This window comes from Cololabis saira, chromosome 20, assembly GCF_033807715.1.
Source record: "Cololabis saira isolate AMF1-May2022 chromosome 20, fColSai1.1, whole genome shotgun sequence".
In the NCBI taxonomy this organism is placed as follows: Eukaryota; Metazoa; Chordata; class Actinopteri; order Beloniformes; family Belonidae; genus Cololabis; species Cololabis saira.
Window position 1 is genome coordinate 17,156,062 of NC_084606.1, and position 18,430 is coordinate 17,174,491.

The 18,430-nt window shown below is 41.5% G+C and overlaps 1 protein-coding gene across 4 annotated transcripts in view; it reads left to right on the forward strand.

Moving 5' to 3' along the window:
- The window catches only part of si:ch211-200p22.4 (phosphatidylinositol-binding clathrin assembly protein), a 91,850-nt gene that overhangs the window by 16,704 nt on the left and 56,716 nt on the right, over nucleotides 1–18,430 (forward strand). For all 4 annotated transcript variants that reach the window (XM_061710516.1, XM_061710514.1, XM_061710517.1 and 1 more), the window contains exon 2: nucleotides 11,174–11,316. In XM_061710516.1, the coding sequence (XP_061566500.1) occupies nucleotides 11,174–11,316 (143 nt within the window). The remainder of the gene's footprint in view (nucleotides 1–11,173; nucleotides 11,317–18,430) is intronic.

Below are 18,430 nucleotides of genomic sequence, written 5' to 3' on the forward strand. Positions count from 1 at the left end.
CGCCACAGTTTTCCCTCTATTAAGGTCCTCCCAGAACTAAGAATAATATTAGTTAATTAAACTCTTTAATGAATCTTTTTTTCCTGTAGTTATTGTAAGATGGAAATCTCTTCAAGATTACGGGCAATATTATTAGGGCAATATTATTATGTTTTAACACTGGTATCCATGCTATTATTTATCGATACTGATGGTTGATAATACAGTTTCTCTTTATCATATTTTACATCTCTTTACAATTGAATTCAAGTAAATAAATGGGGGAAAAAAATTGTGGCACAACTAACAGAGCTGCACCTGAATATTCCAATATCTGGTATATTTGGTGGATGTTTGAATTTCAGTGTGGATATCTGGACTTTATTTTTACCCCCCCAAAGGCAGAATTCTACCTTTCACGACTTGTGATCAGGCTACTTTTGTAGCTTGATTTATATGAAAAGCATAACTGCGGCATACGACTCTTAATAAAATCAATTTGTGGAAGTAAAAGCATACACTTGGTGGATGGTTAGTGTTTTTACAGTATGTTAAAAGCCAATAGTAGTATAGTTTATGGTATAATATAGTATATTATGCCTTTTTTAAATGCCCTCACTTTTATATCCCAATAAGATTTTTTATAATCTTGTTGGTTATGTTGGTTGTACGAGTACAGCACCTTCAGAGACTGTCAACACTACAGTGGTCTCATGTCTTTCTAAATCAGCAACACATTGCGGTTTTTAAAAAAGCATTTAGAAATGTAAAAAAAATGTTCTAAAACCCCCAAAATTAAGTGTAAAAAAAAAACCAAACGTTTTCTGATTCATCAGGTTTATTCATTTTAATTTTTGTATAATTCTTGATTCCTCTCTTTTTAATTCCTTTTTTTTATCAGGAGGATTTGAGAGAAAGTTGAGCCTCGTACATGGAATCCTCTTTTGAACAAAACCCATTTTTAGGTTCTAACACAAAGACAGACGGAGAAGAGAGGGAGATTACTAGTATGGCAGACAAGGTGCTGATATTGGGGAGTGTTAATCTTCAACTGATTCAGGCCCTGCTCCTCAGGGTGCCATCACCTTCTGGCTCTTTATCCCTGTGATGTCTCTTGTGCACATTTGCATCTGTGTGGATGTTTGAATGAATTCAAGTCAACTGTGGCGATGTTCATGGAACTGTTTTTATTATACCTTGATAATATGTTTCCACCATCCAACAGTTTAGGATTCTTTTTATGGCTGAATAGCTGGAGACGATGTGCTTCAGCATCAATAATATTCAGGATTTTCTATTATCTGTGTCCCTCTGGTAGGGTCTTTTAGCAATGCAACGAATTCCTTGCAGCAGCAAACGTGTTTCTCATACACGGGATTGAAAATATCAGTGGTCCAGAAAGTATCATATTTAGGTTTCCCTTCATCTCTAGTAATTCTGCTCATCAGCTGGTTGTAATTATAAGAAGTGTCTACATCTGGGGTTTGTTTAAGTAATGATCTGAGCTGCTTATAGTGGTGAAATGACAACTTTTGGGAAATGATGAGAAACAGATGAAAATAACAGCTGTTGAAATAATTTCCTAGACATCTTAATTTGAGGCCTCATAGGATATTGGGTGTGTTTCCATAAGTGGGGGTTTTTCACGGGCTGGTTATTGGTGCAGGTCTCTAATCCCAGGAAAGATCCTGAAGAAGTAGCCTTCAGGAACCTTTTACTGGCGGGGCCCTCTGCTGATCGATTTCAGCACACTAGGGGTGCAACAATTTCTCCATTATTTTTGATGCACATTTTTTTTCCTTTAAATATGGGGCAGATTTTAGAAAGTTTTGTACACGCAGAGGACACGCCGTCACATGCGCCGTCAGTGACGTGCACCTCCCGAAAATTGTAACTACGCGTCGAGGAGACGCAGACCAGACGCAGACCGAGAGGGCTGTGATTGGTTCGTTTGAAAGCGAAGCATTTCCGGTTTCCGGTTTGAAGCAGTAGTGAACTTCCAGGGCTTTTTTCTTCGTTTATGTGTGATTTTTTTTGTTTTTGTTTTTTGCACAATAGTTGTCCTTATTTCTTTGATTTACTGTGACCGGAAAAAGTCGGATAAACTATTCAGAAAAAGATCGCTAACTAGTGGCCGCGGGGGGTACTGCACCGCGACCAAATGGAGAGACGGAGAAGTCTGAAGGGTTCAGCACGGCGTCACGACTGCGCCGTGTGCTCTGCGTGTGTGTGACGCAGAACCATATTTCAGCCTTAACAGTATTGTCCTTCCCTGCTCTGTATGCACCAGATGATAGACCCTTAACCTTTGTGGCTTTTCATAGTTCCCCAGATATTTGGGGGCTACTGATCAGGATCAGTAGCTGATCAAGCTGAAAATTGGCCAGTTCCAATAGCTGGTGGTTTTTGTTTGCAGTTCAGAAGATATCGCACCAACTCAAACATAGAAAAAGAGGAATCCTTTTTAACGTTCAGGATTTAATTCCCAGCTGTAACAAACCAGAATATTGATGCGCATCTCCATGTTCACTGCAAGGACGGATACCAAACCTGGCTCCTCCAGCTCCCCTACTGGTCCCTCGGTACCAGGAAGTCTCTGGAACTCTGCTTGGTTGTTTTTTCAGACATAGAGCACAGAGGTCACCATTCGACAAACAATGGACCTCAAATCAGATTAGAACAGAGAGGGTCAGTGTTCAGAATGAGATCACGTTAACAGAGCGGCCGTTCCTCTCACATGTGCGACTGTGACTGAATTACAGAGGTACTTGCACTGCTGATTTATTGTGTCAGATGACAAGATTCTGGACATGGCAGCTTCACAGATAAAAGGCGATGGGAACAAAAGGAGATCAAATACACAGATGCTGCACATATAATAATAAAAACACATTTTTTTTAAAAAGTTGTTTGGCTGTAGGTTGCAGTTATTGGGTTATGCTAAACATTGCAGATGTCCGCTTGAAATCATTCTTAATGAAAATGAGGTTCAACATTCAGCTGGCTTGTTTTTAAACTTTGGATGATCAACCCCAGCTCAGCTGCTTGATGCAGTAAATTGGTATAATCAGTTTGTCATGTCATCATGTTAGATCAAGCCCTCTTGTTTAGTGTGGTTGGTGCTTTTACTTCATCACTGAAATCACACGATTTTTATTAACTTATTTAATGTTCTGGCAAACCCATAGTGCCTTATTCCATCAAAGTTGTGAATCGACTGTTTGACTGCTGAAACATTTTTGCTCTGCACAGGGAATTAATTCCAAATTGTCTTACAGGAATAGAAAATTTTGATTGATTGATTATGCTGGTTGTCTGCTGAGAGTTCAAGCTTGTGTAACACGAGTTATGCAAGTATACTAAATGGGGCCTGACCTATTCTAATGTTCTTCTGAAAAGAAGTCTATACAAAATTACAGCGATGGCGTCATGGTTAGATTACCACACACATCAGTGTTACCACACACATCAGTGTTCTTCTATTAACTCGACAACCTTACTACCATCTAAACAGTCTTTTGTAATCGGCTCAACTTCGGCAGCATGTTGCTGCTTAACAATATAGTTAGAAATCTCAAAGTTGGTGCTGAACAAGATGACAGACTGCACTGCTTGCATTTTGCATGTTCCCTGCTACCGTTGTTGGAAAAATCTACAGTATATGTACGAGTATAGTAGTATGCAGAAAATAACCTCAGTTTTGGGGTATCGGGGGGAAATGCGGTTTTGAGGGATATGGTTGGACAAAAAACATTTTCAGCGCCGTATAGGGAAGTTAAGCAGATGTTAATCATTAGTTGCACTAAGCTCTGTAACATGTGAAATGAATGACTGTAATTGAAGATTAGCAACTCATGCAAACAGCGTCCGACTTTTGCCTTTGTCGGAATTAATATAGTTCAAACATTGCTGTACATATAATTTCACCAAGATGTTTGTAATTAAATGGGGAAGGCACTGCGTGACTCTGCACCACCATCTGTACTTCTTTATCACTCCTTCCACTCTTTAACACTCCACATTTTCTGTGTTGTAAACATTGGCTGGTGTTTTGAGGATGAAATACTATCTTGAAGTAATATAATGAAGTGTCTTGAGATGACAATTGTCATGATTTGGTGCTATATAAATAAAGCTGAATTGAATACTAAAGCTTGCTGGTGAATGGCTAAAGATATAAGAAACTAGGAGTAAACAAAATGTGATAATTAATGCGCTTTGAAGTGGATCCAAGACACTTTTGACTTTAAAAAAAATTATTAGTCTGAATGCTAAGTGACGCTAATGATCTCCTGTAATGTTGAAATAGACAACTTTTTCAGTGCATCAAAAACCCACGTGCCAGAATTTTGAACAATATCTGTTTGATGAGATCTTTTAAGGCACTTTAAGTTTTTGCTGCTGTAGATAAAATGAATTAAAAAGAAAACTATATTGAAACATTTAAAACATCACACTGTAGCACAATCCAATGCAGTTGTATTAATTAGCTTTGGATCCAGAAGTCATAAAGTATGCATGGTAATGTTAAAATGTCTAACCTAATCCAAAATCAGATAGCTTATGTCTCCCAAAACCCCTAAAATTGGCTTTGGAGGAACAATTGTTGCAAAAGATTTATGACATTTTACTTGTTCACTCAGTGCTTCAGCCCTCACTTGTCTCATTAACTAGTAAAGTGTGGGTACCAATTATCTGCATGTTGACATAGTTGAGCAGGGCTTTTTATCTGAGCATTGATGGTGATTTATTTCCTTTTTTCTCTAGTGCAGTCAGAGTAATTTCTAACGGTGTTAAAGAAAACACACAAACAAAACCCCCCTGACATTCACCCCAGTGTTCCTGGGGTGGACTACGTGAAGATGGACAGCAGAGATAGAAGGATGAGGCTGTGTGGATTCCTGCAAATTATCTGGATGAGGAGACATTCGTCTTTCACATGTCTTCTCATGCTCTTGTCTTATTTCCTTTGCTCCTTATCACTCGTCTGATTCTCGTTATTTGCCCCTCCCTCTTTCTTCACCGTTGGACTCCCCTCTTTCTCCCTCTCTCCACCCCATCTTCTCTCTTGGTCGTACGTTTCACGGTTGCCTCGCCTTGCCTTTTCTCCTGGCATCTGATGCTTTCTTTGCCTGATTAAGTCGGCACGTGCACCCTCCCTACATTATCACAGGCACACATACACACTCGTGCACGCGCATCCCCACAGACCTAATCAGTCCTTCTCTTAGTACTCTCTCCCTCTCTTTCTCTCTCACACCACTCCAGACCTAATGAAAAAACATGAGTTGTGATAAAAAGGAGGCAAGATGGGCAGATAGAACAGAGATGCACAAAGAAACGGGAGCAACAGATTAAAAGATGGAGTGGAAAGAATGGTAAATGGAAGAGAAGCTAGGCAAGTAATTCCTTAACAAAGCCACCAGACGTGATTAAGTCTCGTTCCAGTTCAAGGATATCGTTTCCAATTGATGGCTATAACCTCAAGCAGCATCACAAACTGCTGAGAGACTGCGAGGTGAGGCCAACAGTCGGGGCTGGACTGCTGTTGAAAACATCAATTCAACATGTTGATGCATGACGCAAACATTGGATATTTAGGTACTGAGTATGCCACTTAACCCTCTGGTGACCCGTCACAACTAAAAGCTATGATAAATGATCTGAATGTTTTTTTTTTTTTTTTTTTTCCTGTAAGCACTTTGAGATTTCCGAATGGAAAGTGCATTCAGGAAACGTAGGTTGCAGAAGTTATCAGTAGAAGTATGATTCAACACGGTACCATATTCACTTGATTGGCAGTGGAAAAAACTGATATTAGTGACACATTTCTGTTTAAAAAGCTGTTTTAGATCGTACTTGGCACCAATCGCAGTATAAAAGCAATAAACAATGCCAGACTGTACAGTTCAACAGTCACACTTTAAAGTTTGACATTTCCCACTTCCATATACTACAAAGTACGATCTAAAACAGCTTTTTAAACAGAAATGTGTCACTAGTATCCGTTTTTTCCACTGCCAATCACATGAATATGGTGTATATACAGTGTTGAATCATACTTCTACTGATAACTTCTGCAACCTACGTTTCCTGAAGGCAACATGACTGAGGAACGTCCCCCGCCTTCTCTGTTATGCTGTCACTCATGATGCCACGCCCCTCTCAGTTGATGCCACGCCCCCCACACCAGATCGGGGCCAAAAGTCTGAACCTGAAAAAAAAATTTGAAACTGAAAAAAAAAGACGTGAAACTTGAAAAAAAAAAGACGTGAAACTGAAAAAAAGATTTGAAACTGAAATAAAAAGATTTGAAACTGAAAAAAAGATCTGATACTGAAAAAAATAAAATTGAAACTGTAAAAAAGAATTTTCAGGTTCAAATTTTATTTTCAAATTAGCAAAACTTTTGGCCTTGATTTGGCTCCATAAGTGAAGGAAAGGGCAAAAAATGGACTCTGCACAACTGATTATGAAAATGAAGTCTTTTGTTGAGTCTCCCTGCCGCAGTCCTCCAGTATTGTAATGACAAGCTGCCTCTGTACCAGGTGAAGAACAAAGGATGAGTAGAGAAAGCAGAAGAATGACAAAAGAAAAAAGCTCTATCTCATGTAAATGATCAATTTAGCTGCGAGTCTGGATTGATGTTTGTGCTTGAGAGGCTCACTGCATTAGCTGCACGTGGCGAGGGGGAGACACTGAATCTTTATGATAAGCCAGGGGGACCTGAACATGTCTGTTCAAATCGATCTCCATTAAAGTGGACAACAGTGAAGAGCAGCCAAGCTGTTACACTCTGTTCACATTGTATTGGGCACCTTTGTGATAAAATTGGAATTGAAGAGGTTTTTACGCATTAGGGACATATTGATGGCTCGGTAAGCTCTTGGACTTTACTGTATTCCGGCCAAAATGGGGGAAAATTAAATCTGGCCTCCCTGTTTCCTTTGTAAAATAGACATTTTGTCCGGTGTACATTTTTATTTTATTTTTAAGGTTCTGATCAGGCAATACTGTGTACATTAAAACATAATCCATTCTTTTACTGCCATTTCAAATGTGTAATTTAATTCTAAAAACGTATCAAATATTGAAAATTTGATTTAAAGCATTTATTTCTACCTTTCTGTTTCAGTAATTTTCAGTTACTTGTAAATTTTGTAAAGTATGTTTCTTTGAAGATACACCATCAAAACTCATTTATGTCCACTTGGTTATTTTAGAAGCCACAAACATGTCAACGCCATCAAGGAGAGTCGTGGAGGAGTGAGACACAACCTACTGAGTTTACCAAGTACATTTTTGGCACTTTTCCACTAGTATCGGCTCAGCCCGGCACGGCACGGCGCGGCTTTACACGGCCCCACACGTGTGTTTTCGCACTGCCAGGGGAGAAGCGGGCAGGTTGTGGTGAAGCTGCTGTGAAGTACTCGATTGCGCAACCGCTTTGTTCATGTCGGCGCTGATCAGAAATCAGCTGGAGCCGCAAGCGGCTGACAAAAAAACAGCCCGTCTACATCGCTTTTTTAAATTTTTCTCGACAGCCACCAGGTTTATGAACATCTGCACCTCAGAGTTGGATCACCAAACAGACGTTTTGCGCTTTATAATAAAATCGCTGCGAGCCGCGGGTCGCTCTCGCTCTGACTCCCGCTTCCTGATTCAAACGTCTGCCGGCCCCGCCCCCCGACCAATCAGAGGCGTGGAGGTGGTGACGTCAGAAATAGTCCCTGCTCAGCCCGCTTTCAGAACCTCACTGAAATGGTTACAGAAAAAAGTATCGACTTGGAGCGGATCTACCCGTCTCAGCCCTAGTGCGAAAGCGCAAAACGGGTAGAACCGAGCTGAGGTGATACTAATGCAAAAGCGCCATTAGATCTAAAAGGAAAGGCGAGAGACCTATGGCTAAAGGAGCCTTTTTAAATAAGAAAAAAAGGCTCTTGGGCTGTGAAGCTTTTGACTCTGTTGGTCAAAATGTACCGTTTTGCTTTAAACAGTTGTCAACATTGTTTGTAATGTATCCATACTGTTAATAAACCATCATCAGGGATGCCCAGTTTGTGCAGTTTAGTATCTGTATTGTGACGTATGCTGAATAGTCACAGCACAAGATGTGATTCTAAACACATGAATTAAAAAAAAAAAAAAAAAAAAATCAACTACAATTTTTTTTTTTTTTTTTTTTTTTTTTTTTAGGCTCTTTGTTTCTTAGGAATACCAGTAAGCTTAATTTACAAAATGTTAGTGACAGAGGTTTTAAAGTGAAATGAGGAGCAGGAGAAAAGCCCTTTTTAAAGGATGATATCGTTGGTAAAAAAAAAAGATGTCTGTTTGCTCTAGGAGTGACAGTGGAGCCTCAGACTAATTTCTGCTAAAATTAGAAAAAACATTGTGGTGACCTGTGTCGGGCTAACCACCTCCCTGCAGATCGAGGGATTTATCCTCTCTCCACATGTTGAATGTGCTTGCTTGTTTGATGAAACACTGAGCCAACTCTCATTATTTCATGCATGCTTTCTAAGCAGCACCGGATGATGCTCACTCTGGCGAACGAAGAAATGGTGTGCGTTCTTCGTAGCGTGTGAAAAATGCATTGGAGCCACACAAGGGCTTCATCTTGAATGCCTCTTGTAATTACATGAATTGTAAAACTGTAAAAGTTCAAGTGCAACATAATTTTGACACAAATTTCAATGCAGTTGTCTCCTACACAATAAAATGCGTCCTTTTGAAAGGAACTTGAACTTTGTCATATAAAATCCTTTTTTTAAAATATTATTTAAAGGGATTGTGACATGAAAAACACATTTTTCTTGATTTCTTTGTGTTTTGTTGGGTGTCTTGACATCAATTACACCCAAAAAACAACAAACTTTTAACATTCAGTGTATTGTGTGCTTTCTGGGATTTTCCGCATAACTATGCAAAAACGGCGCACCTGGTTTGGTGGCGGATCGTTACGTAACAATCCGCTAAATCACCGCCCCCTCCACCCAGCTCCCTGTCTCCTCTCCTCTCCAGCGCACCATATAAAGGCTGATTTATGGTTCCGCGTTACACCGACGCAGAGCCTACGGCGTAGGGTTACGCGGCGACGCGCACCATACGCTGAACCCTACGGCGTAGGCTCTGCGTCGATTTAACGCGGAACCATAAATGAGGCTTAACACGGAGCTGTTTAGAGCCTCTTTTGTTCTAATCACCGGAGGAAAACTGCTAAGAAGACCCGCGGCCACTGACTGGACTTAAGATAAGGGGACAGTGCTGCTTGCATGCCTTTATTTTTATGATTGTTTGCTGTGGTTCGCCCTCCTGCTTTTCCGTGCATGCTTCGCCTGTCGCTCCCGGCTTAACTCTCCGACGCCGCTGTGAGCGTATGGCTGGAGGAGGAGGAGGTTTGGAGGAGGAGCGGAGCAATGATTGACAGGAAAGGGGGAAAAGGAAGCATTTTTCACGGCGCAAAAAAACACTGTAATAAAAAGCCAGGAAAAGAGTACTAGAGTGAAGTTTTTCTTGTTACACTCTTTTAGACACATTTGAGGGATGTTGGCCAAGACTTTTAATAGTGTTAAAAGCATGTTAAAAATGATGTCACAATACCTTTAAGACCTGAGCTCCCTGGGAGACACATTGCAGATGTTTTTTTCCAACGTTCATTCCTCTTTTTGTTGCTTCTTGCCCAAGTCTTCCACCAGCATTGTCAATGACCATTTTGTTTCTTTCCTCTGCCTTTTCTTTAATTCATATAGTTGGTAGAAACCAAAGCAACTGATACACACCAAATATGTTTTTTTTTTTTAAATGAGGAGCGAGTTGGTGAAGCAGAAGATTCTTTTAGCTGGCTTTATTATTCAGAAGGAAAAGTCCGCGATTTACTCTTAGACCTGTTAGGTTGTTAAATTATTCATTACATAATAGATGCACAGCTTTCCACAAGGTCATGAAGTATCTAGAAATACGAGAAATTTGGTTCTACAGCCCACATTTCCAATTCTAATACCACTGCATTATAATTTTTATGTTTTACTCTGTGACTTTAGTTTCCTCTGTGTGTTTGTAAACTTATAAAAGAAGTTGATGTAGACACATTACTTGGCATGTCCTCAGACTACTAGTTAGCCAGCTTGTTTTTATTTTAAAGGGTAAAAAAACCTATTGATTTGCCTCCATGTTTTATGCAACCATTATCATTATTAGAGTATCGTGCTAAAGTATACAGTCACACATATTCATAGACACTCAGCACATGTGGGTGAGAATCACAGATGGGTCCCTTGCTCAGATTGTTTGTTTTGAAGCAGATGCAAGAGGTTGTAATAGTACCTGTGGCAAATGGCATCTTGAACACGGTTACTACCAGATTATGAAATCATAAAAGGTCTCATAAAGGCAACAGCTGGACCTGAATGGAGTAGCCTGTTTAGGTGGCAGTAAGGGGTTTATGGAAAACTGTAATTGACTGAACAGAAGGCATCATACTTCATCTGCTTTCTGGTTGTACTGCATTGTCAAAACCTTTTTTAGTTTCAGCCTTTTGAGCTTCTTCCACTATTCTTTTAGACCTCATTACTAGATTACAAATTGTTAGCTTTGGGCTTTCTTTACCTGGTAAAACCTGTCTTTTTTCAAACTTGTACCTGACTCCCCGAGCTGTTATTTGCCTGCTTCATTGACTTGATAAAGTAAGGTTGGGGGTTGTGAGTGGTAGTCACCGGTCAAAAAATCTCCCAGTTGTGGTCAAAATTCACAATTTTTAATACTAATGTACATATTTAATAATTTATTTATCTTAGTGTATCCTGTTGCAGTACGTGCAGTATCAGACTTGTGTACTTGCTAGCGTCCCAACATAATGGCATCTAATTGAGCCCTGCCTATTTCTGGTATCTGAGGCTGCCAGTTCTGCAGCCTGAAATTATCACAGCTGGAGGTACCATACACACTGAATAAGAAACTGTTTTTGAATCCCGAGAGACCCTGAAAGACCAGAGAAGGGGAGCTTTTTAAAAACCTGTCAAAGTAGCACATGTCCTGTTTGCTTTACTCCCACAGCATGTTCTTCTTTATATATGTAATTGTGAAAATTCATTAGGTCCTTGTCTTGGTTGCCTTTCTGATCGCTTGTCTTTGAATTCTGCTGGTGTATAACTATGTTGTCTTTATTTGTTTGTTTTTCTTCTCTTATGTGGGCTAGATCTGATTCACTGCACCAATGAGATGAACGTGAACATTCCCCAACTGGCGGACACGCTGTTTGAGCGCACAGCCAACTCCAGCTGGGTGGTTGTCTTCAAAGCCCTCATCACCACGCACCACCTCATGATGTACGGCAACGAGGTAGGAGGCACACGCTCTTCCACACGGCCAACAATCCTCCAGGGCAGTCGGTGCCAGCAACATCAATAAGTGATATTACTCAGCTCTGCCTGGGACTCGGGTTCATAAACACGTACATTTGTTGTTTTTTTTTTTCATGTCTACAGCACAATTATGTTCAGCAGTAGGTGAGCGGGAGAGAGTCACTGATGCATACAAGATGCAAACAGCATGTGGTGCTACTGAGGATGTGTATACTGTATATTGGACAAAAGGCGTGAATGATTGAAATAGCTGTGGATAGCAGAGAAATTAATTGGCTCAGTACGAGCTGGAGGCGAGATGGTAGCAAATGAATAATCAAATAAATTAGTTTAACAAAAACATGATTAGAAAGCGGGGGGGAAAAAAAATGTTGGTCTCTGTGGGTTTGCACACACTCGAGCTCATATTGTGAAGAACTTTTTATTGTGAGTTCTGATCAAGACCCCCTGTCAGCAAAATATCTTGTTTATATGCAAGAGTGCAAATTCTGAAAGGGGGAGAAGAGATTTGTAGTTTAATTCTCTGCAGACTTAATAATTTCTAACTAGACAGAAGTGTGCTTTGTTCTTCAAATAAACTAGTTTGCGTTTATATCGATCCTTCAGTTTGAAGGCTGTTAATTATTTATAACTTATTCCCCTTAAAACATAATTGAGTGTACTTTGATATTCAGATGGGCTCGTGGCCTTCAGTGCTTACTGTTCATATTTCATATTTTATGAAAACAGCAGCTCATGCGTGATACTGTTGTCTTTCTTTTTGGATACATGCATTTTATATTACAGTATTTTCACGACCATAAACGTCTTATATTTTTTTCAAAATGTGCAGCACGCCCAATGGCGCAGTGCGCCCAATGTGTGTTATTGTAAGGCAGACGTAGTTGAGGCCACCATGGGAACGTTAAAGGGAGAAGTATGGGCGTGTATAAAAGAACAGGTATGTGCTTTATGCAGAACATTGTTGTCTTAACAACCCTGAAAATGGCAAAGAGACACGCATATCAAGCACAGTTTAAACTGAAGGCTATAAGCTACGCGGAGGAATATGGAAATTGAGCAGCCGCAAGAGAATTTAGGATTGAGTCGATGGTTCGCAAGTGGAGGAAGCTGGAAAACGAACTCCTACAGGTGAAGACGACGCAGCTGACATAAGGCGGGGTGGCCCGACTTGGAGGAAAGACTTGAGCAGTGGATCATCGAGGAAAGAACGAGTGGGAGGAGCGTTTTGACTGTCACTATTCGACTAAAAGCAGTAACGGTAGCGGAAGAAATTAAAATTGAACATTTTCAAGGAGGTCCGTCTTGGCGCTTTAGTTTTATGAAACGGTGCCATCTTTCCATCCGGACTAGGACAAGGGTAGTGCAGCAACGTCCGGCTGATTATACTGAAAAGCTGGCAAACTTCCACTCCTACTGCAGCAAACACATCACTGACAAACGCCTTCAACCCAGCCACATCACCAACATGGATGAGGTGCCGCTCACTTTCGACATCCCAGTGAATCACTCGGTGGAGAAGGGGACCAGTTACGGTAGCGATACGCACAACGGGGTATGAAGAGTCGTCGTTTACTGTTGTGCTTGGCTGCCACGCTAATGGACAGAAACTGCCGTTATGGTGATTTTTAAAAGAAAGACTTTGCCTAAAGAGACTTTTCCAGCAGGAGTCATTATTAAGGCAAATGAAAAGGGCTGGATGGATGAAGAGATGATGAAAGAGTGGCTGAGGCAGGTGTATGTAAGGCTGCCGACCAGGTGATTTGATATCACCATCGCTGTTGATCTATGACTATGCGTGCCCATATCACAGACGATGTGAAAAAAGAAGTAAAACAAATGAACGCTGTGCTTGCTGTTATTCCGGGAGGTCTGACAAAGGAACTCCAACCGCTAGACGTCGGTGTGAACCGGCCGTTCAAAGTGAGGCTGCGAGTGGCGTGGGAGCGATGGATGACTGAGGGAGACCACAGTTTCACAAAGAGTGGAAGGCAGCGCCGGGCAAGTTACGCCACAGTTTGCGGATGGATTGTAGATGCGTGGGCTAACGTGTCTGCTGGCACTACTGTTCGAGCTTTCGTAAAAGCCGGCATCATTTCCGAGGGGCCGCACGGCACGGAAAATGACTGACAGCGAAGCACAGTTGATTTAGCGCAGCTGTTTAATGCAGAAATGGAGGATGAGGAATTGGGTTTAATTAATGCAATGATTGTAAAAAAGACTTAAATAAAGCACAATCAAACTCAGTTTTGCTCCCGCTCTATTTTTAAATATGCACACTTGTATGCTTTGTGTTTTGTTGTAAGGCGGTGCGCCATATGTGTGTGTGTAGACGGCGCCTTTTCATACGGCGTGCCGTATGGTCGTGAAGATACGGTACTTAGCAAGTCAGATGTTTGTTTAACCTCCTGAGACCTGCCGTCCAAATACGTGGACATCATAGTTCTGGTTGGCTGCAACATAATACTTAATTTGTATGTAATACTTAATGTATAAAATCATACCAGTCAACTATATGACCATGCATACTCATTCAACTTTAATGGGTAGAAGTGACCACATTTCTGACTGATACTTTATATATTACATATAGTGTGTGTGTGTGTGTGTGTGTGTGTGTGTGTGTGTGTGTGTGTGTGTGTGTGTGTGTGTGTGTGTGTGTGTGTGTGTGTGTGTGTGTGTGTGTGTGTGTGTGTGTGTGTGTGTGTGTGTGTGTGTGTGTGTGTGTGTGTGTGTGTGTGTGTGTGTGTGTGTGTGTGTGTGTGTGTGTGTGTGTGTGTGTGTGTGTGTGTGTGTGTGTGTGTGTGTGTGTGTGTGTGTGACCGACCCTCTAATTCCTGTAATAGATCCAAAATGTTTGGCGCTTGGCAAAATTTGAGACCACAGCCTGATCCTAGTGACTTAGTTTACACAACTGCCAACATTTGCAGGTTTGATTTTCACAAGGTGTAGAAAGGTAATTAAAGTCTTGCTTGGTGGGTTTTTGGAGGTGTTGCATGGTTGGTTTGGGTATCTATGGGGATAGGTTGCCGTTTTCCCTTGTAAGATAAATGATTTCATTGTTGACAATTGATTCATTCCTGTAAGAAGAATGTCATATCCCTCAAAGTACAGAGGTGTTTTTGGTAGAGCTGAACAAGAGAAAGAGAAACTTAAGTTAAGAAAGTGGATGTTGATTTTTAAATCACATGCAGTTAAGTGAAACATCTTTTCATCGTAGTCTGGGCTGCTGTTCTGTTCACACCAGCCTACACAGAGCAATCAAACCAGGACTCGTGTCCTGAGCTGGCTTTTAACTTAATGTGTTATTTGCTCACTTTTATACAAAGTTGAAAGTTTTTATGTCTTATTTTTACTCTTGCATATAAGCCTTAAAGTTTAACCACTGTAACACAAATGGAGCTGAACGTTTATTGCTTTGATTCACCGATCGTAAAGCTTGGCACCGTTTCTGCTCATTGACTCTTCAGCTGCTACGTGTTGTGTGGTTTAGACAGTTGTATGATGCGCTAAAACTGACCCAAGACCCACTTGTGAACAAGTGAGACACTTTGACCAGGAAGGGGGGAAGAAAAAGAAAACTCTTTGTTTACATCTTGCCAACTAGTCATCACTTAATTTAAATTGTACCACACAACTGAGATCTCTGGCATGTTATCTTTAACAGCTAAAATGAATGAAAGTATAGCCACAGGGTGACTTTCACGGCTGCCGGTGAGCATCAGCGCTGAACGCTGCAGCTGACTAACTTTCAATGCTAAGCAAAGATGGATGGCTTGATAAGTTTTATTAATCTCAAGCTGTGAAATCCCTTTTGCTTTAGCAGAAAATTATGTCATCTAAAAGTTGGGAACTAACAAAAATAGCAGTCTAGCGGGAGTTCTAGGAAGACGAGACTACGAACTCGAATACCACGTACTGTATTCAAGTCCAGCCATGACATTTACTTTATGTAACGTTTTTGAGTTAATTGTAAACACATTTAAATATCCTTTTTTTTTCTTTTTTTTTTTTTTGTGATATTTTACATCAAAAACTTTGACAGATGCCACTTAGCTTTTTCCAAAAAGTGGATGTGAATAAGCCAGAATTCCCACATGTGCCAGATGGGGCTGGGGATCGATTCATATGTCAAGAATGGATTCTGATTCTTAAGATTCAGAATTGATTACCACAGTTTGATTTGATTCCGATATCTATTTGGGTTAGTGTTATTAAAATTGTTTTTTGAGCTGTTGCATGAATTATATGACTGTGTAGTTATGCAACATATGACTACTAGTATTATATTGAGATTCAACAGCAAGTATTGGCAGCTTATTATGGCTGTAAGGACCAATCACCTCCCAGTATACTGATATAATTGCTTTCAGAAACATCGTGTGTGGCAGAATTACCAAAGAGATCCAGGGCAGCCAACAGAGGTATGAAAAATTTAGTTATTAAAGTTATTTGTATGACATAATTAACTCAAATAAGCCTTTCAATATCCATTTCAACATCCATATTGATTTTTAGGAATAAATGAGAATAGATTTAGCATCTGAACATTTTTTTTTTCAAAGGCTCAGTGCCAGATTGTAGTGGGAGCAGCTCAACCACTCTGAAGTGTTCATTCACTGCTGCTGTAGATTTTAGTGTTGGTATGCAAAACTGACATCACAGAAAACTCCAAACACAACCAAAAGCTGACACTCCCTATTGAACATTCCTTTAAATTTCCGTTAATTTTGGGGCAGCATTACTTCCCTCTTTTAGCTAGGATCACTTGTCGACATTACATAAGACATCCTGTTGGTGGTTCATTGTTTACTGTGTTAACATAAATTTCCTCTGAAAAAGGAAAGAACTGGATGTGAGATAGCTGTGTGACGTGTATTACAGAAACTCTATAAGTTTATTTTTGTTTAAGTACAACAATCACAATAAGTGTTGATCTCAGATGTGTAAATACACACAAGACAAAGGGGCTCCTTCTCGGGGACGACCTTTAAATGGGATAAGTTTATGGGAGAGAGTATGTATTTGGGCGTCTAAGAGAACCTAATCAAAAAGGCGTTTCCAACGCAGCCCTGTCCCTTTTTGTTTGGGACCACCACAGTCTAAAAATAATTAAAAAAAACTTAATTTGGTGAGCTTATCAGCTTTTCAGGATACTGTGACATGATCAAAGAGTAATTTAACCACAGAGTTATCTCCACACAACTTCACAGTGGGATGTATGTTTCAATAACGGAAGAAAACGGACTGCACAGAAGCGGGAAATGGACAGGAGTGTAGCTGATGACTACCTTTTAAAAAAAATTAAATAAAGATACCTGCTACATAAATAACTAATGTTTATATAAAGTACAATTTTAATGTATTTCTGCTGGGATTTGACCAAAGGATGTCGTAGACATTTTCATCTACTTTAGCTGAAATCTCCTACCAGTTAAGAGACATCTCATTGTCCTTTGTTTCCATCTGAAAAGGAAAAACAGCACTGTCTTGCAATGATTTTGGTAAATCACTATAAGTAGGCCACTGCAGAGCAGGAGGCGGCAAGGCGGGGGGGGGGATCCCAGAACTGTACGCTCATTTATCTCTGAGTCTTTACTGCAGGTTAAACATTTTTGATGCTGAGATTTCACTTGTCTTTAAAGTGATTGCAGCACTATGGTAATTCTCTGCTTCTGCATTGCAAACAAGCCGGTAATGATCACCAAGCCTTACTCTGTGGATTTCCAGTGTGACAGCTATATTGACTTAATTAACTTCTACATAGATGAAGCTATTTACACCCCCACCCCCCAGTTTTATATAATTTCCACAACTCTGCTGTTGCCAATCAATTATGAACTTAGGATTTTAAAGTTATATGCCTCATATTTTGGTCTATTAAAATTCATGGCAGGTGCAGTGCCAGGGTTGTTTATTGTCTCCTAAATTTCACATTTACCTCAAGCAAATGTGGATCGGGCAATTCTTTTTAATCCATCCATCCATCCATTGTCCACCGCATTATCCGAGTCCGGGTCGCGGGGGCAGCAGTCGGAGCAGGGATCCCCAGACTTCCCTCTCCCCGGACACCTCCTCCAGCTCTTCCGGGGGGACTCCAAGGCGTTCCCAGGCCAGCCGAGCGACGTAGTCACTCCAGCGTGTCCTGGGTCTTCCTCGGGGCCTCCTCCCGGTGGGACATGCCCGGAACACCTCACGAGGGAGGCGTCCAGGGGGCATCCTATACAGGTGCCCGAGCCACCTCAGCTGGCTCCTCTCGATGTGGAGGAGCAGCGGCTCTACTCCGAGTTCCTCCCGGGTGACAGAGCTCCTCACCCTATCTCTAAGGGAGCGCCCCGCCACCCTGCGGAGGAAACTCATTTCGGCCGCTTGTATCCGGGATCCCGTTCTTTCGGTCATGACCCAGAGTTCATGACCATAGGTGAGGGTGGGAACGTAGATCGACCGGTAAACTGAGAGCTTTGCCTTTCGGCTCAGCTCCCCCTTCACCACGACGGACCGATACAATGACCGCATTACTGCGGCCGCCGCACCGATCCGCCTGTCGATCTCGCGCTCCGTTCTCCCCTCACTCGTGAACAAGACCCCAAGATACTTGAACTCCTCCACCTGAGGCAGGAACTCTCCCCCGACCTGGAGGGTGCAAGCCACCTTTTTCCGGTCGAGAACCATGGCCTCAGACTTAGAGGTGCTGATTCTCATCCCAGCTGCTTCACACTCGGCTGCAAACCGCCCCAGTGCATGCTGAAGGTCCTGGCTCGAGGGAGCCAACAAGACCACATCATCTGCAAAAAGCAGAGATGAAATCAAGTGGCTCCCGAACCGTACCCCCTCCGGCCCCTGGCTGCGCCTAGAAATTCTGTCCATAAAAATAATGAACAGAACCGGTGACAAAGGGCAGCCCTGCCGGAGTCCAACACGCACCGGGAACAGGTCTGACTTACTGCCGGCAATGCGAACCAAGCTCCTGCTCCGGTCATACAGGGACCGTACAGCCCTCAGCAGAGGGCCTCCGACCCCATACTCTCGGAGCACCCCCCACAGGATGCCACGTGGGACACGGTCGAAAGCCTTCTCCAGGTCCACAAAAC